Raw genomic sequence first — 27,076 nt, 5'->3', positions numbered from 1 at the left:
CTGATTTTCCAACGCTGGTTTTCACACATCAGCATCTACATTGATGTAGTCATCATCAGAGTCACCGAATCTTCTTTCTCTGGAAGAACTGTTTCTCCACTTTCATCATAATCATCTTCATCCTCCATCTTCTTCCTCAAACAGGTGATCCTGATCCTGTCACAATACAGTTAAAACTTAACTCTGCCACATCTCTCAGTCCTAGCTTCACTTTTCAGAGGAGGGTCTGGTCTTCTCCCACAAAGCAAAAGCCACCAGAATTCCACCCTTCTCTAATTCCAGAGTTCTTTAATTCTCTTACACCTGGTTCAATACAACCCCAACTCCTCCCAGTACAACCCAAACTCCTCCCAGGGCAACCAGAATTCCGTTGCGAGTACAAACAAAATCACCACCAGTACAAGCGTAACTCCTCCCAGTACCACCTTAACTCCTCTCAGTACATCCAAAGTCCCTCCCAGTAGAACCAAATCCCCTGCCTTTACTGGGAAATAAGTGAATTAGCAGATTCCATCCCACTAAGCAATCAGATTCCAGTCTGACGAACCAGAGAGGCATTAGACTACTAAGTGTAACAGGATGCACCAGATTAGAGTCCTCTCTTTGTTGAAGAGCGATTTCTGCTTTTTCATAATCATCATCCTCCTCCCCCTCAGTCTCCTCATTTCCCGCCGGGGCTCTGGCACCTGAAGAATTGTGTGGATAGATAAATTAATAAATAAATAAATACATCTTTTCAGTGGTTAACCATCTTTTACAGCAGCACATTTCTCTACACTTTAAACAAGGGGGTTCTTAAAGGCCTCTTTATAAAACCATGACACATCAAAGAACTACTGAATTTTACATGGTTCCTTGCCTGATTAAATTATTATTTTTTTAATATCAGTACATTTTTACCAAAAGGCATTCTACACAGTACCTAGGTACACTATGTAACTAGGTACAAAAGTATTGGGACACCTGCTCATGCTCATTGTTTCTTCTCAATATAGAGATCCACAACAACTCAACAAAGTAGTCTGCAAGAAGAATGTTTCTTTTTGGGATTTCTTATAGATTTTATAAAATGTCTTCAAAATATAATGGATGATGCTTCATGAGTTGGGCAGTTGATGAGTTGGGGAGTTTGGGATGAGTTGGGAAGTTTGGGATGAGGTGGGGTGGTAATCCTCACATCCATGTTCGTTCTGCAGAGAAGAAAATAAGATACTTTTTAATACCCTTGATTTCAGAAGAAATAATGAATGAGCAGGTGTCCACAAACATTTGGACACGTGTATCTACTCTCTGTTTACCTTCTATGAGTTTCAATGTACCTCAGTAAACTGTCCTCTGAACAGAAAGTACTCACAGTGTCTACGATACGTCTTCTCAGCTTTCTGCAGTTTTTGCTTATTTCTCCCTTTGAGGAAAACAATGATCGGCACTGATACGAGTAACAGTCCTGCTGCTGCTGCTGAAAAACTGATGATGGGAACCAAAACTGTCGGAACATTTACACTTCAGGAGAACTAGTCCAGAAAAACGATGAGCTCATCTTATTACTGTAACTTTCACAGTGACGGCCAAGAGTTCCGTGTTGGAGGATCTAAAAGAGTGTGAAGACACAGTTACTTCATAAACACAAATGTAGTTTCCCTGGTGGACATAATCAGCCTCAGGGAAGGAGAAGGTGGTGGAGTGGTTAACAGCTGACTGAGTTTTGGTGATGCTGGATTCACCACTGAACTCCAGGTGGAAGGAGCCTCCTGGATACTGCGGTTGAACGGAGCAGATGATGGAGCTGTAGCTCCTGGTCACTTCAGGCCCTTCAAGCCACCAGTGAAACACTGGTGAAGCACTGAAGGAGATGTTGGCCTGCAGCAAATTCACTGGAAAAGAAGAGGAACTGGTATCAGTAGCTGTAAACTGGTACAACATTTACACAGGCCACATTGTGATTGCAGCAGCTCACCCACAGTGGCTGTTCACACATACAGCAGTTCTCTGTGGGAAGGCAGCTACTGTTTGGTATCTGTCTGGCTGTCATCAGCTCACAATCAGTTAAGTTGCTCTACTAAAAATAGATAATGGACTGAATTCAGCATCTTTAAGGTGCACCTATTTCTGACACAGATGTGCAAACAGCACTCAGCTTGTCTAGTGCTTGTAGAAAAGTACTGCTATTAGAATAGGACCCAGCATTGAGCTGAATTATGGTGGTGCTCCATCTAATAGTTTTAGATGGGATGAGTTGGGGATGAGGTGGTGGGGTGGTGATCATCCAACATCCTGACCTCACTAACGCTCTTGTCACTGAATGCAATAAAATCCTCACAGCAATGCTCCTCCAAACTCTAGTAGAAAGCCTTCTTCCCTGAACAGTAGAGACAGTTACTCCAACAAAAGCAGGATAAATACTTTTTTTATATCCTTCATTTAGAAGAAACAATGAATGAGCAGGTGTCCAAATACTTTTGTCCATATAGTGTAAATCACAGAATTCTTGATTTAGCGCTAATTAGTATAATATAATATTCTCTTTAATTTTCATTGGTTCTTATAACTTCTTATAGTCCATACCTGTTCTCTAAACAGAGCAGCACATGCTAAGCACAAAACTGGCCGGGTGTGAATCCGGTAGTGGCACACTTTTTTTTATGGACGTTTTTAGACAGCCAGTAGCAATCCGTGCTGCTCACATATGATTACAGAAAGCTGCTACTACTACTGCAGTCAGACGAGCTTATTATAAAGTCATTCTCTGTTCTCTTACCCACAGTGATGCTGATGGAGTTGCTCCTGTCTGATTTGTATAAGATGTTACAGTGGTCACAGCTGTACTGGACTGCTTCCCCAGGTGAGACGAGTTTGAGGTGTTTAGGGTGAGCTTTGGGCTCTCCAGGGCGTCTGTTAAAGGAATGTGATTAGTCTCTGATCATTAATGGTGCCAGTTAGTTTTTGTTATTAAGAAACCTCTGACTTCTGACTTATAAAGACTACATGCACAGTAACGTTCCCAGTGTTAAATCAGCACTTAAGTAATCAATACAGTTCAGCTCACCCTTCTAACACTATGCAGTGTAATAGTACAGTCTAATAACAGAAGTTAATGGAAGATCTGTTTGTCTTATTGACCAGAATGCTTCTTGGTCTGCTAGCTTGCATGACATCCAGGTAATCCAAGTACATCCTGGATACATGGGGTTTTTTAATCATGCTTAATATACCAGCTACAGTGGGTGCAAACCTGGTGAAGACAGGAAACGTTTGACCTGTCATTGCCAACAAAGGTTATGTTACTAAGTATTGAGTTGAACTTTTGTTATTGACCAAATACTTATTTTCCACCAAAATTTACAAATAAATTCTTTACAAATCCTACAATGTGATTTCCTGGATTATAGCTGAAGTGTTCCTATGATGAAAATTACAGACCTCTCTCCTCTTTCTTAAATGATTATTAAATACAACAAATGAAAATCTAAATAAATTAACCTCAAAAAAGAATGACGTTCACCTGTTAATGTTATTATCATGGCGTGTACGGCCAGACCTGAAGGGATGAACACTCGCAGAGATGGAAATCAAAGCAAGATACTTTATTAACCAAATACAAAACAAAGAGATATGAACAGCAAAGTGCAGCAACATGGGCAAAACCATGAACAGAACCAAAACGCGACAAATCAGATGGCGAACAAAACAAACCCGGGACTGGGAGGAGCAGGGAGCTGAACGAGAGTGACACGAGGGGAGAACTACAGGGGAGATAAACACAAAACCACAAGCCTCGCTTGGGCAGAGAGGGGAGATACAAAACTAAGGACAGAGCTGAACTCTGTGTACAAACGAAGGTAGCTGGGGAACTAGCCGCTAGACCAGCAAGCAAGGCCGACCTAACCTGAACCTGCAGAGTACTAAAACGTAGGTCGCCTTGGAACCTGAGCAGGAAGCGAATGTAACACGCTTGCCTCTCGAAACAGACTATGGTATCGTAAACACACAGGGGTAGCTGGAGAGCCAGCTGCCAGACTAGAAAGCAGGGCAGACCTAACCTGAACCTGCAGAGTACTGCCTAAAATGTAGGTCGCCTTGGAACCTGAGCAGGAAGCGAACGTACCTCGCTTGCCTCCGAGTCAGACGGAGAATCTCTCCTAAACATGGACCGCAAAACTAGAGCTGAGCTGAACACGCCAGTAACGCGTGATGAATCCCAGAGCGTCACAGGGATTCCAGCCGAGTCAATTCACGGCAGAGAACAAAGGGAACTACACTCCTTTCTCCTTACTCCCAGTCCCAGGTGAAACACATGAACAATGAATCAACACAAATAAACAGACACGATCAGGAAGTCCCTATTTGGGCCTGTGGGCAGCGGCTCGGGATCGCCCCGGGGGAGGGCACGATAACGAGGGCCTGACAGTTATAGCTTTATGGTAACAGTAGGGGGCATGGGTCATCTTTCAGAAACAATATTCTGTAGACAACAGTAAACAATTATTTAATACTTAAATATACTTTTGTAATTTGTAATTACACTGATTATTCTTATGTATATGATTATTTAATATATTTTTAATTATAATAATTTTATTTTTGAACATCCAGCGAACAGTTTAAACTCACCGGGCATATCGAGAGTCTCTACACCCAACTGAATGATGCGTGGAAGAATCGCCATCTAGCGATCATTATATGTCAGTAACAGCTTCCTTTTTAAAGACTCGCTTCCCGGCGCTTCTCGTGACATTCAGGGTGAGATGGTAAATATTTGTTGTCGTTCCTTGTGTAACATTTCCTATATTTAATTTAACATAAAACACGACTCATATGAGGGGTTAGGTTGGGTGGTGTGAGCAGTTTAACTGAACCCTACGCCTTCAAATATTTCTTTAACTAGAAGCTGAGTGAATATTTACTGCTGGAAGGTCTAATTTACACTGGAGAGTGATATCATTTTCCTTTATGCTTTAAAAATTAAATTCTTTAGAAATTTGGATTCAGTTTTTATTACACACTGTGCTGTAATGGCTCCTGCGAGCTTAAGACTCTCCACAGGGGGCGCCATTAGCGCAGCAATGTACTTGAAGTACTTGAGCAGCTTTGGTGTAGAGATGCTCACTGAGAAGCTTTTCAGAGTATTAACACAGTTCAGTGCTGTTGAAGCATTTGACTCCTGACTCCATGCTGCCACCTAGCGTCTAGTTTAATCTCCTACAATGACTGTTTCTGTCGTTTAATACAACTACACCTTTCATACAACGCAAATGTCAATTTGATGTTTCCAAAATTAAATTAATATACCACTGAACTGATATAATTCTCATTCTTATTAACCACCGAAAAAAAAACAAACAAAAAAAAACTTTATTTGACCTAAAAATGTCTCTCTCTCTTTTTTACACACTTTCACACATTCTGGAAAGTAGGCGTCAGAGGGACTGAGACAAAAGTATTAAGTTATTCAGACAAAATCTAAGATAAAAGTCTTTATTAATGGATCAGTGTATAAATGTAGCCGGTCCTCTTTACATCCGGGATACCCGTCCACGACTCTGCGTTGTGTCCAGCTGCACAAAGAAACGGGCTGGACTCTGTCTGCTGGTTCAGCCTGGTTCTTCTCTTCGACCATGCTCCAGCCCGTCTAAATGAAATGAAAAGATGCAGTTCACTAAAGAGAAGCAGCCTCTGTCTCCTCATTCATGCTGCAGCACAGACTAGCTGAGCTACAGGCTAAGCTTAATACACTGCATTCAACCCATATTCACTTCCTAATCAATGCTGAACGAGTCTGTGTGTGTCTGTTGTGAGTGTTGGACCCTCATCTGTTTAGAAGCATACTGTCCTAATTGCTGCTGCTCCAACATTGCATTTAAACCACTCCCATTTGTTCAAAGGTGAAATATCTTCAATTAAGCAAAAGGTTACTATTAAATTTCCTAATTGAATTCAAAGGTGATTTACATTTGTTCAAAGAGAGGAAGAAGGGAACTGAACAGTGATTAGTTAAAGGAGATGCTGAAATTTCACAACTTTAAATACTATCCGTCATATTGTGAGAGATTAACCAGTAGTGTAGCCTTGAACACTGAGCATTATTAGAAGCATTAAACCAGGTGTACTGTCTGGCATTGGGGTTTCTTGTCCTCCAACAGTTTGTCAGATTAGTATTGGAGACTAAGTTATTGAAAATATAATCAAAAAGATGCTGCTGCCCTCTAGAGGGAAGATGGTCAACTGAGTCGTCTGGAACTACAATAAAGTCTTCTCCTATAACCACCTGATCTGTCCAGTATTTCACCTCCCATTACTTTATCTTCCTACAAAGGTCTGCTTAAAATAGCCTAAACCTCAGCTGAATCTAAAACTGACACTAAACCTAACTTTAAATCAAGCCTACATCTCAGCTGAACCTAGATCTGATGTCAAGCCTAACTTTAAATCAAGCCTAACCTGCGCTGAACCTAAAACTGATGTCAAGCCTAACCTTAAATCCAGCCTAAACCTCAGCTGAACCTAAAACTGATGTCAGGCCTAACTTTTAATCAAGCCTAACCTGAGCTGAACCTAAAACTGACACTAAGCCTAACTTTAAATCAAGCCTAAACCTCAGCTGAACCTAAAACCGATGTCAAGCCTAACTTTAAATCAAGTCTAAACCTGAGCTGAACCTAAAACTGACACTAAGCCATGGTGGACATTTTTTAAATAAGCAGAAATCACTATTAATGCTCCAAAGTAATATATTTATTGAAAAGCTTTCGGCCGGGGAGAAGCTCCTGGCAAATACTCCGAGATCTCTGAAGGTTGACCAAGTTACAAAAGGTCATATATATCTTCCCAAAGGGGTGTTGTCACTTTCCATTGATTCACAGAAGAAAAAGAAGTTATTGAAGCGCATTGGTTACACCTAACTGTGATATGAATAAACAAAAGGGCGTTAACATACGTGCATAATTAATGAAGAGGAAGGAAGCTCAAATATGTTTTTTAGAAGCCCCTCACACCTGGAGATACCCAAACGAGTTGGTATACAACTTCGAGGTCACTTGAACAATAACTCACTGTGGCCAGCATAGAGAAAACAGATAAGGTCTACACTTGGGATCGGAGGAGTAGCTAGTTTGTTCCACTCCGGCTGAAGGGGAGTAACTGATTTGTGGTCTCCTTCATATGGAGCAGTAAAAGTCCACCCGAAAGTTTTGATTAAGTGCGTAGGTCTAGTAGTATGTTAGCCTGGATATAATTTACTAAGAGAATGATGATGAAATGAAATACATATGGTATATGTAGTGATAATAGATCACCTGACTATGTACTACTATGATCTCAAAACCACATTTCCTCCCTTTAAACATAAAATGTCAAACAAAGATTCTAACTGTTCAGAACTAGTTGATCTGAATTTAGATCTATGTCCACGATTCCAATGACCTCTACATGTCATAAAATCTAATACAATTGTTCATAAAGATAGGAGAGCACGAAGTATAAGTAAGAACAAGTGTAACATAAAGGTCAAAGTCCTGTCTGTTTCCCTAAAGAAAATTTTAACACACTAGACGGAAAACAGTGGAAACAACAACAAACTTGTCGACAAGCATCTGCTTCTGGGCCACTACTCCGGGCCAGCGTTGGTTTTCGTGGCATGGAAACAACCGTCTTCTGCCTAGTGGAGTTTTGCACTACATAGGAGACGTTGGGCATAACAGGGAGAGGTTACTAGCATGTCATCTGATCACCTGGATCTTCAGTTTTAGACACAAAGCTGTCTGGAACAGTCTCTCTCTTGCAATGTGAGCAGTGGATCCATGAGCCTTCCTTCGACAGGCTTTCACTACCACCCAGTCACCGACTTTCACAGAGTGTAGAGGACCCTCAGCACTCAGTGGCAACACCTCTTTCACCTGTGAATGAATAGACTGAAGAGTTTTGCACAGTGCACTCATATAATCAATCATGTGATCATCGACCTGCTGTAGAGAGCATTCAACTGGCCTGTAAAGAGAAAGGTTAGGAAAACCACATAATACTTCCATTGGGCTCAGTCCTGTTTGGCGGTTTGAATTATTTGATGGTCTGGTTTAGACGTTCCCATGCACCAGCCGACTGCATTTTGATAAGCGCAATGTGTTTTCCAAATCAATTTTCAAAGCACCAGAAAGATGTTGGATCAGTTTGTTCTAAAAGTGCTTGCCATTGTCTGATGAAATTTTTACTGGAACTCCAAAGGAAGTACTCTAGTAATTACTTCCCTTAGCAAGCATTTTGCTACTGCGAGTGTGTCTTGTTTTCTACATGGAAAGCACTCTGGACATTTGCTGAACAATGATTATCAGACAATACCAGTAATTTTGGCATGGTGTTAGCTCAATGAAGTCAATCATAATGTGTTCAAATGGAAAATTTGGAGTAGGATGTGCCGATTGAGCTGTCGTGTCATTTTCCCTATGTTATGTTCATACAAATGACTCAGGATTTGCAAAACTTTTCTGCAAACGTTGAAAAACCTGGCGCCAACCAGTGCTTGTTCGCTGTTGCTACCATCGGTCCTTTTGAAACATGGTCCAATCCGTGTATCAATTTCGCGAAAAAGGGAAAGCAAAAGCTTGGAAGTGCCATGCGGCCCCTTCAGATTCACACCACAATCCTGATTGTGCATCATTCTCGACACAATACATCATATTCATTTATGTAACAATTTCTTCTGCTAATTAAAAATTATTCCTGCCTGAAAGACCAGAAAACAACATTCAAACATTTTTAACCACTAAAACCATTGAAGTCCTATAATTGTTGATTAAAAGTGTGTTGAGTTGTTTTCTTCTGTTGCCCGCCAAGTGACGGCATTTCACCACTAGATTACAGTGTATCCTTTTTTATGTGATTTTTTTCAACAAGTGGAATTAAGAAATAGCTACAAATATTGATCCCATAATGTCCAGGAAAAGAAAAATTGATGCCGATGGAAGACAGTTTCAAGAGAGATGGGAAGGCGAATACATGTTTGTGCTTCAAGGAGAAAAAAACGGTATGTCTTGTGTTATGAGGCGGTGGCAGTTGTCAAGGAGTACAATCTACGTCTGCACTTTGATACCAAACACGGAGCTAAGTATGCCAAAGTTAGCCTTCAAGAAAAGCAACAAATTGTACAAGAATTAAAAGGCAAACTGCGATCGCAGCAGAATATGTTCACAAGAGCTACGGCCCAAAACAACGCAGCTGTGAAAGCCGGCTTTATTGTAGCTGAAAAAAACTCGCACATCTAAGTCTTTTTCAGAGGGTGCATTTTTGAAGCAGTGTATGCTGAAGGTCTGTGAGCAGCTGTGTCCCGACCAGAGAATTAGGGAACTTGCAGGAAACCTGGCAACACAGCTGGCCGCAGAGACGCGCAACTACATCACCTTTTCATTAGCGCTTGATGAAAGCACAGGCAGCACGGATACAGCGCAGCTATCCATTTTCATTGGAGGCGTGAAGTCGGACCTCTGTCACTGAAGAGCTGTTGGATATAGCTGCCATGCATGGGACCACAACAGTACGGGACATTTTTGATGCGGTGGAGAAGTCCTTAAGTAAAAATGCATTGCCCTGGCAAAAATTGGTTGGATTAACCATAGACACCGCACCTGCAATGTGTGGAGGAAAATCGGGCTTGGTTGGACTAATGAAAGAGAAAATGCAGAAGAGTCAAGTCAAGTCAGATTTATTTGTATTGCGCTTTTTACAACTGTTGTCGTCACAAAGCAGCTTCACATAAATAGTGATTAATAAAAGAGAGACAAAGAAGAAATAACGAATCAAAGACCCCCAATGAGCAAGCCAATGGCAACAGTGGCAAGGAAAAACTCCCTCAGAGCTGGAGGAAGAAACCTTGGGAGGAACCAAGACTCACAAGGGGGACCCATCCTCCTCTGGCCAGAACTATTTAAACATTAATAATAAAATTTCCAAACCAGATACAACAGATAGTTAAACATGTTTTTAACATGGTCGCTAAACAGGTAGCAGTGGTAGGCGTGTGAGCCGCTGGTCTGCTATGGGTGGTGGTGGGTCGGGGGCCTGCTGGTTGGACCGTAGGTGGCAGCTGGTTTGACGAAGGTAGAGGGGACCTTAACGGGCAATCTTCCAGCAGGTCGGGCCGGGTGGCCATTTACTCGGAGAGGGTAAAGAGAGAGGGTTAATTCGGAGAGGAATTTTATGGAGAGCAGAGAATGTTGGTCAGTATCAGATTGTGTCTGACGACTCCGGCAGGTCTGACTATTACAGCCTAATTAAAAGGAGAGAGCCAGAGGGTAACACGGACACGGGAGCACCCATCTGCTCCACCGTCAACAAACCTGAGTGATCGCGTGTAAGCTGCGAGACCACAGCTCCAGCATCTCAGTGTACTTCAATTCCCTGGGTCTAATAAATTCTTTATGTGATGTGATTTTCAGAATTTTTTTTCCTCATTTTGTCTCTCATAGTTGAGGTCTACCTATGATGTCAATTACAGGCCTCTCTCATTTTTTTAAGTGGGAGAACTTGCACAATTGGTGACTGACTAAATACTTTTTTTCCCCACTGTAGGAGAACTTTGTAGTTCTAGAATTACAGATTGTAGTCCTCCTATTTCTCTGCATACTTTATTATGTAAAGTATCCTGTACGATTAGTGTGAGCTGAAAACATGGAACATGGGTTCAGAAACAAGTGCAACTAATAACATTCAGTGGCCAGTGAATGGTAAACGGTGCCCATTACTTCTGGGATGAGCTGGGGAAACTTTAATCTTTCAGTTGGGGATGAGGTTGGGTGATGATCATCCAATATTCTGACCGCACCAATGCCCTTGTTGCTAAATACAATCAAATCTTTACAGTGATGCTCCAAAATTTAAGATTCTGAAATCTCAAATAAAATATATTATAAATATAGATCATAACACATACAGACCTGTTTACAATGTAAATCTCTTTCAAATATCTGTCCTTATCCCTGTACAAATTATAGCAAAAAAGTAGTAGCAGCACTTTATTATATTAAAAATAATATATTATATTTCATCTTAATGTTTCACCTCTAGATTTCAAACTGCAATTCATACTTATTTATTTCCACTTTTATTATTATTGTTATTATTAGTAGAAGGAGGAGGAGGATTAACAATGGACTTACAATAATAAACAATAATTCACACAAACTCAAGAGAAGGAGAGAGGTGAAGAGCTAAAAAGTGGAGCTAAAATGAGATGATTAAACAGTGAAGCAGAAAAAAAAACGCTTTAAAAACTACAGAGCTGTAAATCAGAACTTCTACTCCCACTGTCTCCCACTGCTTCCTTTACCTTCACTAAATAAGTCCTGTCTGCTTCAGACCGGAAATTCAGTTCTGCTTGCTGGTGCTACATCTCCATCTGCTGGAAGCTAATCAGTTCATAGACCTCCTGGAGAAGATCGTTCCAGAAAAATGACTTTAATCTTACGTTTATCTCAGCAGTGTTAATATTAAAATTATCTCAGCAGTGTTAATATAACATTTATCTCAGCAGTGTTAATATTACATTTATCTCAGCAGTGTTCATTTTAAAATGATCTCAGCAGTGTTAATATTACATTTATCTCAGCAGTGTTAATATTAAATATATCTCAGTAGTGTTAATATAAATTTTCTCAGCAGTGTTAATATTAAATATATCTCAGCAATATTAATATTAAATATATCTCAGCAATATTAATATTAAATTTATCTCAGTAGTGTTAATATAATTTTTTTTCTCAGCAGTGTTAATATTACATTTATCTCAGCAGTGTTAATATTAAATATATCTCAGCAGTATTAATATTAAATATATCTCAGCAATATTAATATTAAATTTATCTCAGAAGTGTTAATATTAATTTTTTCTCAGCAGTGTTAATATTACATTTATCTCAGCAGTGTTAATATTAAATATATCTCAGCAGTATTAATATTAAATATATCTCAGCAGTATTATTATTAAATATATCTCAGCAGTGCTTTGTCAGGTCCACAGGCTTCAAGGTCCAGGACTTTTATATTATATACACTGATATACACTATCTCACTATCTCGCCTGACACCCTGACTCCCAACCAGCCTCAGGTGGCTTTCAGGTTTAGCTCATGTTAGTTTGTCTCGTTTGTTTGGTTTATTCATTCGTTCTTGTTATTGCTGCATTCTTGTTTCCCCTGTTTGGTTTAATAAAGTCTTGCATCGCACCATGAGTGTTCACCCGTCATTGTCCTAACCAGTCCTGACCCAGCAGTGTTAATAATCTTACATTAATCTCAGCAGTGTTAATAATCTTACATTAATCTCAGCAGTGTTGATTTTACATTAATCTCAGCAGTTCAAATAATAAATGTATCTCAATAGTGCTAATCCTAAATTTATGATTATGATTAGCACTATTGAGATACGTTTATTATTTGGACTGATGAGAAATTTAGGATTAGAACTGCTGAGATCAATTTAATATTAACACTGCTGAGATACCTTTAGGATTATGATTAGCACTATTGAGATACATTTATTATTTGAACTGCTGAGAGAAATTTAGGATTAGCACTGCTGAGAAATTTATCTCAGCAGTGTTAATAATAAATTTGTCTCAGCAGTATTATTAAATTTCTCAGAAGTGCTAATCATGCATTTATCTCAGCAGTGTTAATGTTAAATTTCTCAATAGTGCTAAATATTAAATTATCTCAGCAGTGTTAATATTAAATTTATCCCAGCAGTGCTAATCATAAGTTGATCTCAGCAGTGTTAATATTAAATTCATCTGAGCAGTGATCATAACTTTCTCAGCAGTGCTAATCATAAATTTATCTCAGCAGTGCTAATCTGAAATTAATCTAATCAGTGTTAATATTAAATTCATCTGAGCAGTTATCATAACTTTCTCAGCAGCGCTAATCTTATATTTATCTCAGCAGTGTTGATCAGAAATTGACCTCAGCAGTGCTAATCAGAAATTTACCTCAGCAGTGCTAATCCTAAATTTATCTCAGCAGTGTTAATCCTAAATTTCTCAGCCATGTTAATATTAATTTAATTATTAATTTTCTCAGCAATGCTAATCATAATTTTATCTCAATAGTGTTAATAAAAATAAATTCATCTCAGCAGTGCTAATCAGAAATTTACCTCACCAGAACTTATTTTAATTTTCTCAGCAATGTTAATTTGACATTTATTTAAGCAGTGTTAATATTAAATTTATCCCAGCAGTGCTAATCATAAGTTCATCTCAGCAGTGCTAATCATAAATTTATCTCAGCAGTGTTAATATTAAATTAATCTGAGCAGTGATCATAAATTTACCTCAGCAGTGCTAATCATAAGTTTACCTTAGCAGTGCTAATCATAAATTAATTTTAGCAGTGTTAATATTACATTTATCTGAGCAGTGATCATAAATTTATGATTAGCACTGCTGAGAAAGTTATCACAGCAATGTTAATATTAAATGCATCTCACCATCTTAAATGTACCTTAGCGGTATTAATCTTACATTTATTTAAGCAGTGTTAATATTAAATTCACCTCAGCAGTGCTAATCAGAAATTCACCTCAGCAGAGCTAATCTTAATTTTATCTCAGCAATGTTAATATGACATTTATTTAAGCAGTGTTAATATTAAATTAATCTCAGCAGTGCTAATCTTAAATTTACCCCTTTTCCACCCTCCACTCAGCAGTGTTAATCTTAAATTTACCTCAGCAGGATTAATCTTACATTTATCTCAGCAATGTTAATGTTAAATTTACCTCAGCAGTGTTAATCTTACATTTACCTCAGCAGTGTTAATCTTACATTTACCTCAGCAGTGCTAATCTTACATTTACCTCAGCAGTGCTAATCTTAAATTGATTTTAGCAGTGCTAATCATACATTTACCACAGTAGTGTTAAAATTAAATGCATCTCAGCAGTGCTAATCATAAATTTATATCAGCAGTGCTATATATTACATTTATTTCAATAGTGCTAATCTTAAATTTACCTCAGCAATGTTAGAAATAAATTTACCTCAGCAGTGTTAATCCTAAATCTTTCTCAGCAGTGTTAATCTTAAATTTATCTCAGCAATGTTAATATTAAATGTATCTCAGCAGTTCTTATCATAAATTTATCTCAGATGACTTAATATTACAATTATCTCACCAGTGCTAATCTTAAAAGTACCTTAGCGGTATTAATTTTACATTTATTTAAGCAGTATTAATATAAAATTTATCTCAGCAGTGCTAATCATACATTTACCACAGCAGTGTTAATCTTAAATTTATCTCAGCAGTGCTAATCATAAATTTATCTCAGCAATGCTAATCATAATTTTATCTCAGCAATGTTAATGACATTTATTTAAGCAGTGTTAATATTAAATTAATCTCAACAGTGTTAATATTACATTTATCTGAGCAGTGATCATAACTTTATCTTAGCAGTGCTAATCATAAGTTTACCTCAGCAGTGTTAATATTAAATTTCTCAAGTGTTAATATTAAATTTATCTCAGCAGTGTTAATATTAAATTAATCTCAGCAGTGTTAATATTAAATTAATCTCAGCAGTGTTAATATTAAATTAATCTCAGCAGTGTTAATATTAAATTCATCTGAGCAGTGATCATAACTTTCTCAGCAGCGCTAATCCTAAATTTCTCTCAGCAGTGCTAATCAGAAATTCACCTCAGCAGAACTAATCTTAATTTTATCTCAGCAATGTTAATATGACATTTATTTAAGCAATGTTAATATTAAATTAATCTAAACAGTGTTAATATGACATTTATCTCAACAGTGATCATAAATTTACCTCAGCAGTGTTAATATAAAATTTCTCAGCAGTGCTACTCATAAATTTCTCAAGAGTGTTAATATTAAATTTCTCAGCAGTGTTAATATTAAATTCATGTCAGCAGTGATAATCATACATTTACCTCAGCAGTGTTAACCTTACATTTATCTCAGCAGTGTTAATATTAAATCCATCTCAGCAGTTCAAACAATAAATGTCTCAATAGTGCTAATCATAATCCTAAATTTATCTCAGCAGTGTTAATATAAAATTAATCTAAGCAGTGATCCTAAATTTACCTCAGCAGTGCTAATCATAAGTTTATCTCAGCAGTGTTAATATTAAATTTATCTCAGCAGTTCAAATAATAAATGTATCTCAATAGCGCTAATCATAAATTTCTCAGCAGTGTTAATATTAAATTTATCTTAGCAGTGCTAATCATAAGTTTACCTCAGCAGTGTTAATTACATTTTTCTCAGCAGTGCCAATCCAAAATTTCTCTCAACAGTGCTAATCTGAAATTTATCTGAGCAGTGTTAATATTACATTTATTTAAGCAGTGTTATTAAATGTATCTCAGAAGTGATAATCATAACTTTGTCAGCAGTGTTAATAATACATTTCTTAGCAGTGTTAATATTAAATTTCTCAGCAGTGCTAATCCTAAATTTATCTCAGCAGTGTAAATCATAAATTCTCAGTAGTGTTAATGTTAAATTTATCTCAACAGTGTTAATATTACATTTATCTGAGCAGTGATCATAAGTTTACCTCAGCAGTGTTAATATTAAATTTCTCAAGTGTTAATATTAAATTTATCTCAGCAGTGTTAATATTAAATTAATCTCAGCAGTGTTAATATTAAATTAATCTCAGCAGTGTTAATATTAAATTCATCTGAGCAGTGATCATAACTTTCTCAGCAGCGCTAATCCTAAATTTCTCTCAGCAGTGCTAATCAGAAATTCACCTCAGCAGAACTAATCTTAATTTTATCTCAGCAATGTTAATATGACATTTATTTAAGCAATGTTAATATTAAATTAATCTAAACAGTGTTAATATGACATTTATCTCAACAGTGATCATAAATTTACCTCAGCAGTGTTAATATACAATTTCTCAGCAGTGCTACTCATAAATTTTTCAAGAGTGTTAATATTAAATTTCTCAGCAGTGTTAATATTAAATTCATGTCAGCAGTGATAATCATACATTTACCTCAGCAGTGTTAACCTTACATTTATCTCAGCAGTGTTAATATTAAATCCATCTCAGCAGTTCAAATAATAAATGTCTCAATAGTGCTAATCATAATCCTAAATTTATCTCAGCAGTGTTAATATAAAATTAATCTAAGCAGTGATCCTAAATTTACCTCAGCAGTGCTAATCATAAGTTTATCTCAGCAGTGTTAATATTAAATTTATCTCAGCAGTTCAAATAATAAATGTATCTCAATAGCGCTAATCATAAATTTCTCAGCAGTGTTAATATTAAATTTATCTTAGCAGTGCTAATCATAAGTTTACCTCAGCAGTGTTAATTACATTTTTCTCAGCAGTGCCAATCCAAAATGTCTCTCAACAGTGCTAATCTGAAATTTATCTGAGCAGTGTTAATATTACATTTATTTAAGCAGTGTTATTAAATGTATCTCAGAAGTGATAATCATAACTTTGTCAGCAGTGTTAATAATAAATTTCTTAGCAGTGTTAATATTAAATTTCTCAGCAGTGCTAATCCTAAATTTATCTCAGCAGTGTAAATCATAAATTCTCAGTAGTGTTAATGTTAAATTGATCTCAATAGTGCTAATCATAAATAGATCTCAGCAGTGCTAATCATAAATTGATCTCAGCAGTGCTAATCAAATTTATCTCAGCAGTGCTAATCATAAATTAATCTCAGCAATGTTAATCATAAATTAATCTCAGCAGTGTTAACATTAAATTCATCTGAGCAGTGATCATAACTTTCTCAGCAGTGCTAATCTTAAATTTATCTCAGAAGTTAATCTTAAACTTATTTCAGCAGTGTTAATATTAAATTTATGTCAGCAGTGATAATCCAGAATTTTTCAGCAGTGTTAATCATAAATTTCTCTCAGAAGAGTTAATATTGCAATTATCTCACCTGCGCTAATCTTAAATATACCTTAGCGATATTAATCTGAAATTTATCTCAGCAGTGTTATTAAATTTATCTCAGCAGTGTTAAATATTAAATTTATTTCAAAAGTGTTAATATTACATTTATCTCACCAGTGCTAATCTTAAATTTATCTTAGCAGTATTACTCTTAAATTTACTTCAGCAGTGCTAAAATTATATGTATCTCAGCAGTGCTAATAATAAATTTATTTCAGCAGGGCCAATCATAAATTTATCTCCGCGGTGCCAATCATACATTTCTCAGAAGTTAATCTTAAATTTATCTCCGCAATGTTAGTATTACATTTATCTCAGCAGTGATAATCCTAAATTTATCTCAGCAATGCTAATCTGGAATTTATCTCAGCAATGTTAATATTACATTTATTTAAGCAGTGTTAGAAATAAATTTACCTCAGCAGTGTTAATCCTAAATCTTTCTCAGCAGTGTAAATAAGAAATGTATCTCAGCAATGTTAATATTAAATGTATCTCAGCAGTGCTAATCTTAAATGTACCTTAGTGGTATTGATCTTAATTTTATTTTAGCAATGTTAATATGACATTTATTTAAGCAGTGTTAATATTAAATTTGTCTCAGCAGTGTTAATCATCTTGAATTAACCTCAGCCGTGCTAATCTTAAATTTATCTCTGCAGTGTTATTAAATTTATCACAGCAGTGTTAATCTTAAATTTCTCAGCAGTGATAATCATAATTTGATCTCAATAGTGTTAATATTAAATGTCTCAGCAGTGTTAATATTAAATTCATCTGAGCAGTGATCATAAATTTACCTCAGCAATGCTAATCATAAATTTATCTTAGAAGTGCTAATCCTAAATTTTTCTCAGCAGTGCTAATCCTAAATTTGTCTCAGTAGTATTAATCATAAATTTATCTCAGAAGTTAATCCTAAATTTCTTAGCAATGTTATTAATAAATGTATCTTACCAGTGCTAATCATAAATTTCTCAGCAATGTTAATATTACGTTTATTTAAGCAGTGTTGATTTTAAATTTATCTCAGCAGTGCTTATCTAAAATTTATCTCTGCAGTGTTAATATTAAATTTCTCAGCAGTGATAATCATATCTTTACCTCAGCAGTGTTAATACATTTATGTCAGCAGTATTAATATTACATTTGTCAGCAGTGATAATCATAAGTTTATCTCAATAGTGTTAATAAAAATAAATTTATCTCAGCAGTGCTAATCAGAAATTCACCTCAGGAGGGTTATTCTTAAATTTATCTCAGCAATGTTGTTACATTTATTTCAGCAGTGTAATTCTTAAATTTATCTCAGCAGTGTTAATCCTAAATCTTTCTCAGCAGTGTTAATCCTAAATCTTTCTCAGCAGTGTAAATAAGAAATGTATCTCAGCAGTGTAAATAATAAATTTCTCAGCAGTTTTATTAATAAATTAATCTCAGCAGTGCTAATTATAAATTTCTCAGCAATGTTAATATTAAATGTATCTCAGCAGTGCTAATCATAAATTTATATCAGAAGAGTTAATATTACAATTATCTCACCATTGCTAATCTTAAATGTACCTTAGCGGTATTAATCTTACATATATTTAAGCAGTGTTAATATTAAATTTATCTCAGCAGTGCTAATCATACATTAACCACAGCAGTGTAAATCTTATTTATCTCAGCAATGCTAATCATAATTTTCTCAATAGTGTTTATTAAATTTATCTCAGAAATGTTAATATTAAATTCACCTCAGCAGAGCTAATCTTAAATTTAATAATAACACTGCTGAGATGAATTTATCTCAGGCATCCGCCTGGTTCACGGAGCTGTATTGCTCCAGCCTCACTGCCCCGGCCCCTTCCACGGCTCTTCCCACAGTCCCGGCTTCTGTTTCGGTCCTGGCTTGGTTCCTGGCTTCGGCTTGGGTCCCTGCCTGGTTCCCAACTTCATCCTGTGTCAAGGCTTCGGTCTGGGTCCCAGCTTGGTTCCAGGCTTCGGTCTGGGTCCTGGCTTGGTTCCAGACTTCGGCCTGGGTCCCGGCCAGGCAACCACCTAGTGACAACAGAGCAACACCATTGCAACCACCTAGCAACACCCTATCAACCATCTGGCGACACCATAGCAACCAACCTATGCCAGCATAGCAACCACCTTGCAATCACTTAGGGACACCATTGCAACCACTTGCAACAACATAGCAACCACCAACAAAATCCATAGCAACCACCTGGGACACCATAGCAAGCACCTAGCAACAGTATATCAACCACCTAGCAACACTATAGCAACCACCTAGCAACCACTTAGTGACACTATAGCAACCACCTAGTGACATCATAGAAACTGCTTGTGACATCCTAGCAACCGCCTAGCAACATCTTAGAAACCATCTAGCAAAAACATAGCAACCACTTCTGACACCCTAGCAATCACCTGTGACACCATAGCAACCATGTAGCAACTCCATAGCAACCACCTATAAAAATCCATGGTAACACCCTGGAACACCATAGCAACTACCTAGCAACTGCATAGGAACAACCTTGAGGCAAATAGGTGGGTCATGGGATCCTGTGTGACAAAAAAGAAAATCAATATATGTATAAAAACTGAATTAACACGTACCTGTTACACAGTTGCAGACTAATTGCAAGCCAGTCAGACACCGTTCCAGATGGAGACAACCACTCACAGCTGAAGATGGATTGCCCCTTGTTGGCCAGAACCACTTTCAGGTAAAAAGCTGGGTCATGAGATCCTGAAAATAAGAAAGACAAATAAGAAAGTCAATACATGTATAGAAACCGAATGTTCACTTGTTACTCAGTTGCAGATGAGAAGAAAGCCAGTCAGACACCGTTCCAGATGCAGACAACCTCTCACAGCTGGAGATGGATAGCCCCTTGTTGGCCGGATCCACTTTCAGGTAAAAAGGTGCGTCATAGTATCCTGTGTGAGAAGAAAAAAGAAAATCAATATATGTATAAAAACCGAATTAACACGAACCTGTTACACAGTTGCAGATCAACTGCAAGATTCAGTTTCAGGTAAAAAGATGCGTCAGGTGGGACATGAGATCCTGAAAATAAGAAAGACAAAAAAGAAAGTCAATATATGTATAGAAACTGAATGTTAGCTTAACTGTTACTCAGTTGCAGATGAAAAGAAAACCATTCAGACACTGTTTTAGATGCAGACAGCCACTCACAGCTGAAGATGGATTGCCCCTTGTTGGCCAGATCCACTTTCAGGTAAAAAGGTGCGTCAGGTGAGTCATGAGATCCTGAAAATAAGAAAGACAAAAAAGAAAGTCAACACAATTGCAGATTAATTGCAAGCCAGCCAGACACTGTTCCAGAAAAAAGAATATCAATGAATGTATAATAACCGAATTAACACGTACCTGTTACACAGTTGCAGATTAATTGCAAGCCAGCCAGACACCGTTCCAGATGCAGACAACCACTCACAGCTGAAGATGGATTGCCCCTTGTTGGCCAGATCCACTTTCAGGTAAAAAGGTGCGTCAGGTGGGTCATGAGATCCTGAAAATAAGAGACAAAAAAGAAAGTCAATACAAGTATAGAAACTGAATGTTCACTTACCTGTAACTCAGTTGCAGATGAAAAGAAAGCCAGTCAGACACCGTTCCAGATGCAGACAACCTCTCACAGCTGGAGATGGATAGGCAGTTGTTGGCCAGATCCACTTTCAGGTAAAAAGGTGCGTCAGGTGGGTCATGACATCCTGAAAATAAGAAAGACAAAAAAGAAAGTCAACACAGTTGCAGATTAATTGCAAGACCCACTTTCAGGTAAAAAGGTGCGTCGGGTGAGTCATGAGATCCTGAAAATAAGAAAGACAAAAAAGAAAGTCAACACAGTTGCAGATTATTTGCAAGCCAGCCAGACACTGTTCCAGAAAAAAGAAATCAATATGTATAAAAAACAAATTAACACGTATCTTTTACACAGTTGCAGATTAATTGCAAGCCAGCAAGAAACCGATCCAGATGCAGACAACCACTCGCAGCTGAAGAAGGATTGCCTCTTGTTGGCCAGATCCACTTTCAGGTAAAAAGGTGCGTCAGGTGGGTCATGACATCCTGAAAATAGGAAAGACAAAAAAGAAAGTCAATATAAGTATCGAAACTGAATGTTCACTTACCTGTAACTCAGTTGCAGATGAAAAGAAAGCCAGTCAGACACCATTGCAGATGCTGGAAACCTCTCACAGCTGGACATGGATAGCCCCTTGTTGGCCGGATTCACTTTCAGGTAAAAAGGTGCGTCATGGGATCCTGTGTGACAAGAAAAAAGAAAATCAATATATGTATAAAAACCAAATTAACACATACCTGTTACACAGTTGCAGATTAATTGCAAGCCAGCCAGACACTGTTCCAGATGCAGACATCCAGTCGCAGCTGAAGATGGCTTGCCCCTTGTTGGCCAAATCCTCTTTCAGGTAAAAAGCTGTGTCATGAGATCCTGAAAATAAGAAATATAAATAAAGTCAATATATGTATAGAAAACGAATGTTCACTTACCTGTTACTCAGTTGCAGATGAGAAGAAATCCAGTCAGACACCATTCCAGATGCAGGCAACCTATCACAGCTGAAGATGGATTGCCCCTTGTTGGCCAGATCCAGTTTCAGGTAAAGAGGTGCGTGATGGGATTCTGTGTGACAAAAAAAGAAAATTAATATATGTATAAAAACCGAATTAACACGTACCTGTTACACAGTTGCAGATTAATTGCAAGATCCACTTTCAGGTAAAAAGATGCATCAGGTGGGTCATGAGATCCTGAAAATAAGAAAGACAAAAAAGAAAGTCAACACAGTTGCAGATAAATTGCAAGCCAGCCAGACACTGTTCCAGAAAAAAGAAATCTATATGTATAAAAAATGAATTAACACATATCTTTTACACAGTTGCAGATTAATTGCAAGCCAGCCAGACACCGTTCCAGATGCAGACAACCACTCACAGCTGAAGATGGATTGCCCCTTGTTGTCCAGATCCACTTTCAGGTAAAAAGGTGCGTCAGGTGGGTCATGAGATCCTGAAAATAAGAAAGACAACAAAGAAAGTCAATATAAGTATAGAAACTGAATGTTCACTTACCTGTTACTCAGTTGCAGATTAATTGCAAGCCAGCGAGACATCGTTCCAAATGCAGACAACTACTCACAGCTGAAGATGGATTGCCCCTTGTTGGCCAGATCAAGTTCCAGGTAAAAAGGTGCATGATGGGATCCTGTGTGACAAAAAAAAGAAAATCAATATATGTATAAAAACCGAATTAACACGTACCTGTTACACAGTTGCAGATTAATTGCAAAATCCACTTTCAGGTAAAAAGATGTATCAAGTGGGCCATGAGATCCTGAAAATAAGAGACAAAAAAGAAAGTCAACACAGATGCAGATTAATTGCAAGCCAGACAGACACTGATCCAGAAAAAAGAAATCAATATGTATAAAAAACTAATTAACACGTATCTTTTACACAGTTGCAGATTAATTGCAAGCCAGCCAGACACCGTTCTAGATGCAGACAACCACTCATAGCTGAAGATGGATTGCCCCTTGTTGGCCGGATCCACTTTCAGGTAAAAAGGTGCGTGATGGGATCCTGTGTGACAAAAAAAAAGAAAATCAATATATGTATAAAAACCGAATTAACACGTACCTGTTACACAGTTGCAGATTAATTGCAAGCCAGCCAGACACCGTTCCAGATGCAGACAACCACTCGCAGCTGAAGATGGATTGCCCCTTGTTGGCCAGATCCACTTTCAGGTATAAAGGTGCGTCATGAGATCCTGTGTGACAAGACAAAAGAAAATCAATATGTATAAAAACCGAATTAAAACGTACCTTTTACAGAGTTGCAGATTAATTGCAAGATCCACTTTCAGGTAAAAAGGTCAGTCAGGTGGGTCCTGAGATCCTGAAAATAAGAAAGACAAAAAATAAAGTCAACACAGATGCAGATTAATTGCAAGCCAGACAGACACTGATCCAGAAAAAAGAAATCAATATGTATAAAAAACAAATTAACACGTATCTTTTACACAGTTGCAGATTAATTGCAAGCCAGCCAGACACCGTTCTAGATGCAGACAACCACTCATAGCTGAAGATGGATTACCCCTTGTTGGCCGGATCCACTTTCAGGTAAAAAGGTGCGTGATGGGATCCTGTGTGACAAAAAAAAGAAAATCAATATATGTATAAAAACCGAATTAACACGTACCTGTTACACAGTTGCAGATTAATTGCAAGCCAGCCAGACACCGTTCCAGATGCAGACAACCACTCGCAGCTGAAGATGGATTGCCCCTTGTTGGCCAGATCCACTTTCAGGTATAAAGGTGCGTCATGAGATCCTGTGTGACAAGACAAAAGAAAATCAATATGAATAAAAACCGAATTAAAACGTACCTTTTACACAGTTGCAGATTAATTGCAAGATCCACTTTCAGGTAAAAAGATGCGTCAGGTGAGTCATGACATCCTGAAAATAAGAAAGACAAAAAAGAAAGTCAATATAAGTATAGAAACTGAATGTTCACTTACCTGTAACTCAGATGCAGATGAAAAGAAAGCCAGTCAGACACCATTCCAGATGCAGGCAACCTCTCACAGCTGGACATGGATAGCCCCTTGTTGGCCGGATCCACTTTTAGGTAAAAAGGTGCATGATGGGATCCTGTGTGACAAAAAAAAAGAAAATCAATATATGTGTAAAAACTGAATTAACACGTATCTTTTAGACAGTTGCAGATTAATTGCAAGCCAGCCAGACACCGTTCCAGATGCAGACAACCACTCGCAGCTGAAGATGGATTGCCCCTTGTTGGCCAGGTCCACTTTCAGGTAAAAAAGTGCGTCATGAGATCCTGTGTGACAAGAATAAAGAAAATCAATATATGTATAAAAACCGAATTAACACGTACCTGTTACACAGTTGCAGATTAATTGCAAGATCCACTTTCAGGTAAAAAGATGCGTCAGGTGGGTCATGAGATCCTAAAAATAATAAAGACAAAAAAGAATGTCAACACAGTTGCAGATTAATTTCAATCCAGCTAGATACTGATCCAGAAAAAAGAAATCAATATGTATAAAAAACGAATTAACACGTATCTTTTACACAGTTGCAGATTAATTGCAAGCCAGCCAGACACTGATCCAGAAAAAAGAAATCAATATGTATAAAAAACAAATTAACAAGTATCTTTTACACAGTTGCAGATTAATTGCAATCCAGCCAGACACCGTTCTAGATGCAGACAACCACTCGTAGCTGAAGATGGATTGCCCCTTGGTGGCCAGGTCCACTTTCAGGTAAAAAGGTGCGTCATGAGATCCTGTGTGACAAGAATAAAGAAAATCAATATATGTATAAAAAACGATTTAACACATACCTGTTACACAGTTGCAGATTAATTGCAAGATCCACTTTCAGGTAAAAGGATGCGTCAGGTGGGTCATGACATCCTGAAAATAAGAAAGACAAAAAAGAAAGTCAATATAAGTATAGAAACTGAATGTTCACTTACCTGTAACTCAGATGCAGATGAAAAGAAAGCCAGTCAGACACCACTCCAGATGCAGACAACCGTTCAGAGCTGAAGATGGATTGCGCCTTGTTGGCCAGATCCACTTTCAAGTAAAAAGGTGCGTGATGGGATCCTGTGTGACAAAAAAAAGAAAATCAATATATGTATAAAAACCAAATTAACACGTACCTGTTACACAGTTGCAGATTATTTGCAAGCCAGCCAAACACCGTTCTAGATGCAGACAACCACGCATAGCTGAAGATGGATTGCCCCTTGTTGGCCGGATCCACATTCAGGTAAAAAGGTGCGTCATGAGATCCTGTGTGACAAGAATAAAGAAAATCAATATATGTATAAAAACCGAATTAACACGTACCTGTTACACAGTTGCAGATTATTTGCAAGCCAGCCAAACACCGTTCAAGATGCAGACAACCACGAATAGCTGAAGATGGATTGCCCCTTGTTGGCCGGATCCACAATCAGGTAAAAAGGTGCGTCATGAGATACTGTGTGACAAGAAAAAAGAAAATCAATATATGTATAAAAACCGAATTAACACGTACCTGTTACACAGTTGCAGATTAATTGCAAGCCAGCCAGACACCATTCCAGATGCAGAAAACCACTCGCAGCTGAAAATGGATTGCCCCTTGTTGGCCAGATCCACTTTCAGGTAAAAAGGTGCGTCATGAGATCCTGTGTGATAAAAAAAAAGAAAATCAATATATGTATAAAAACCGAATTAACACGTACCTTTTACACAGTTGCAGATTAATTGCAAGATCCACTTTCAGGTAAAAAGATGCGTCAGGTGGGTCATGACATCCTGAAAATAAGAAAGACAAAAAAGAAAGTCAATATAAGTATAGAAACTGAATGTTCACTTACCTGTAACTCAGATGCAGATGAAAAGAAAGCCAGTCAGACACCATTCCAGATGCAGGCAACCTCTCACAGCTGGACATGGATAGCCCCTTGTTGGCCGGATCCACTTTCAGGTAAAAAGGTGCATGATGTGATGCTGTGTGACAAAAAAAAGAAAATCAATATATGTGTAAAAACTGAATTAACACGTACCTGTTACACAGTTGCAGATCATTTGCAAGCCAGCCAGACACCGTTCCAAATGCAGACAACCACTCGTAGCTGAAGATGGATTGCCCCTTGTTGGCCAGGTCCACTTTCAGGTAAAAAGGTGCGTCATGAGATCCTCTGTGAAAAGAAAAAAGAAAATCATTATATGTATAAAAAACGATTTAACACGTACCTGTTACACAGTTGCAGATTAATTGCAAGATCCACTTTCAGGTAAAAAGATGCGTCAAGTTGGTCATGAGATCCTGAAAATAAGAAAGACAAAAAAAGAATGTCAACACAGTTGCAGATTAATTGCAAGCCAGCCAGACACTGATCCAGAAAAAAGAAATCAATATGTATAAAAACGAATTAACACGTATCTTTTACACAGTTGCAGATAAATTGCAAGCCAGCCAGACACCGTTCCAGATGCAGACAACCATTCAGAGCTGAAGATGGATTGCCCCTTGTTGGCAAGATCCACTTTCAGGTAAAAAGGTTTGTGATGGGATCCTGTGTGACAAAAAAAAGAAAATCAATATATGTATAATAACCGAATTAACACGTACCTGTTACACAGTTGCAGATTAATTGCAAGCCAGCCAGACACCGTTCTAGATGCAGACAACCACTCATAGCTGAAGATGGATTGTCCCTTGTTTGCTGGATCCACTTTCAGGTAAAAAGGTGCGTGATGGGATCCTGTGTGACAAGAAAAAAGAAAAATCAATATATGTATAAAAACCGAATTAACACGTACCTGTTACACAGTTGTAGATTAATTGCAAGCCAGCCAGACACCGTTCCAGATGCAGACAACCACTCGTAGCTGAAGATGGATTGCCCTTTGTTGGCCAGGTCCACTTTCAGGTAAAAAGGTGCATCATGAGATCCTTTGTGACAAGAAAAAAGAAAATCAATATATGTATAAAAACCGAATTAACACGTACCTGTTACACAGTTGCAGATTAATTGCAAGATCCACTTTCAGGTAAAAAGATGCGTCAGGTGGGTCATGACATCCTGAAAATATGAAAGACAAAAAAGAAAGTCAATTTAAGTATAGAAACTGAATGTTCACTTACCTGTAACTCAGATGCAGATGAAAAAAAGCCAGTCAGACACCATTCCAGATGCAGGCAACCTCTCACAGCTGGACATGGATAGCCCCTTGTTGGCCGGATCCACTTTCAGGTAAAAAGGTGCGTGATGGGATCCTGTGTGACAAAAAAAAAGAAAATCAATATATTTATAAAAACTGAATTAACACATACCTGTTACACAGTTGAAGATCAATTGCAAGCCAGCCAGACACCGTTCCAGATGCAGACAACCACTCGTAGCTGAAGATGGATTGCCCCTTGTTGGCCAGGTCCACTTTCAGGTAAAAAAGTGCGTCATGAGATCCTGTGTGACAAGAAAAAAGAAAATCAATATATGTATAAAAACCGAATTAACACGTACCTGTTACACAGTTGC

At 37.7% G+C, this 27,076-nt stretch overlaps 1 protein-coding gene across 1 annotated transcript in view; it reads right to left on the bottom strand.

The window, feature by feature from the left end:
* Positions 1-1,536: 1,536 nt before the first annotated feature.
* Positions 1,537-27,076, bottom strand: part of LOC140546223 (uncharacterized) — a 294,662-nt gene continuing 269,122 nt past the window's right edge. Inside the window, exons 4-5 of the mRNA XM_072669455.1 lie at positions 8,019-8,035; positions 1,537-1,832 (exon numbers count right to left, since the gene is read on the bottom strand). Of these exons, the coding sequence (XP_072525556.1) occupies positions 1,537-1,832; positions 8,019-8,035 (313 nt within the window). The remainder of the gene's footprint in view (positions 1,833-8,018; positions 8,036-27,076) is intronic.

Source organism: Salminus brasiliensis, chromosome 23 (genome assembly GCF_030463535.1).
Source record: "Salminus brasiliensis chromosome 23, fSalBra1.hap2, whole genome shotgun sequence".
In the NCBI taxonomy this organism is placed as follows: Eukaryota; Metazoa; Chordata; class Actinopteri; order Characiformes; family Bryconidae; genus Salminus; species Salminus brasiliensis.
This window is presented reverse-complemented; position numbering and strand designations above follow the sequence as displayed.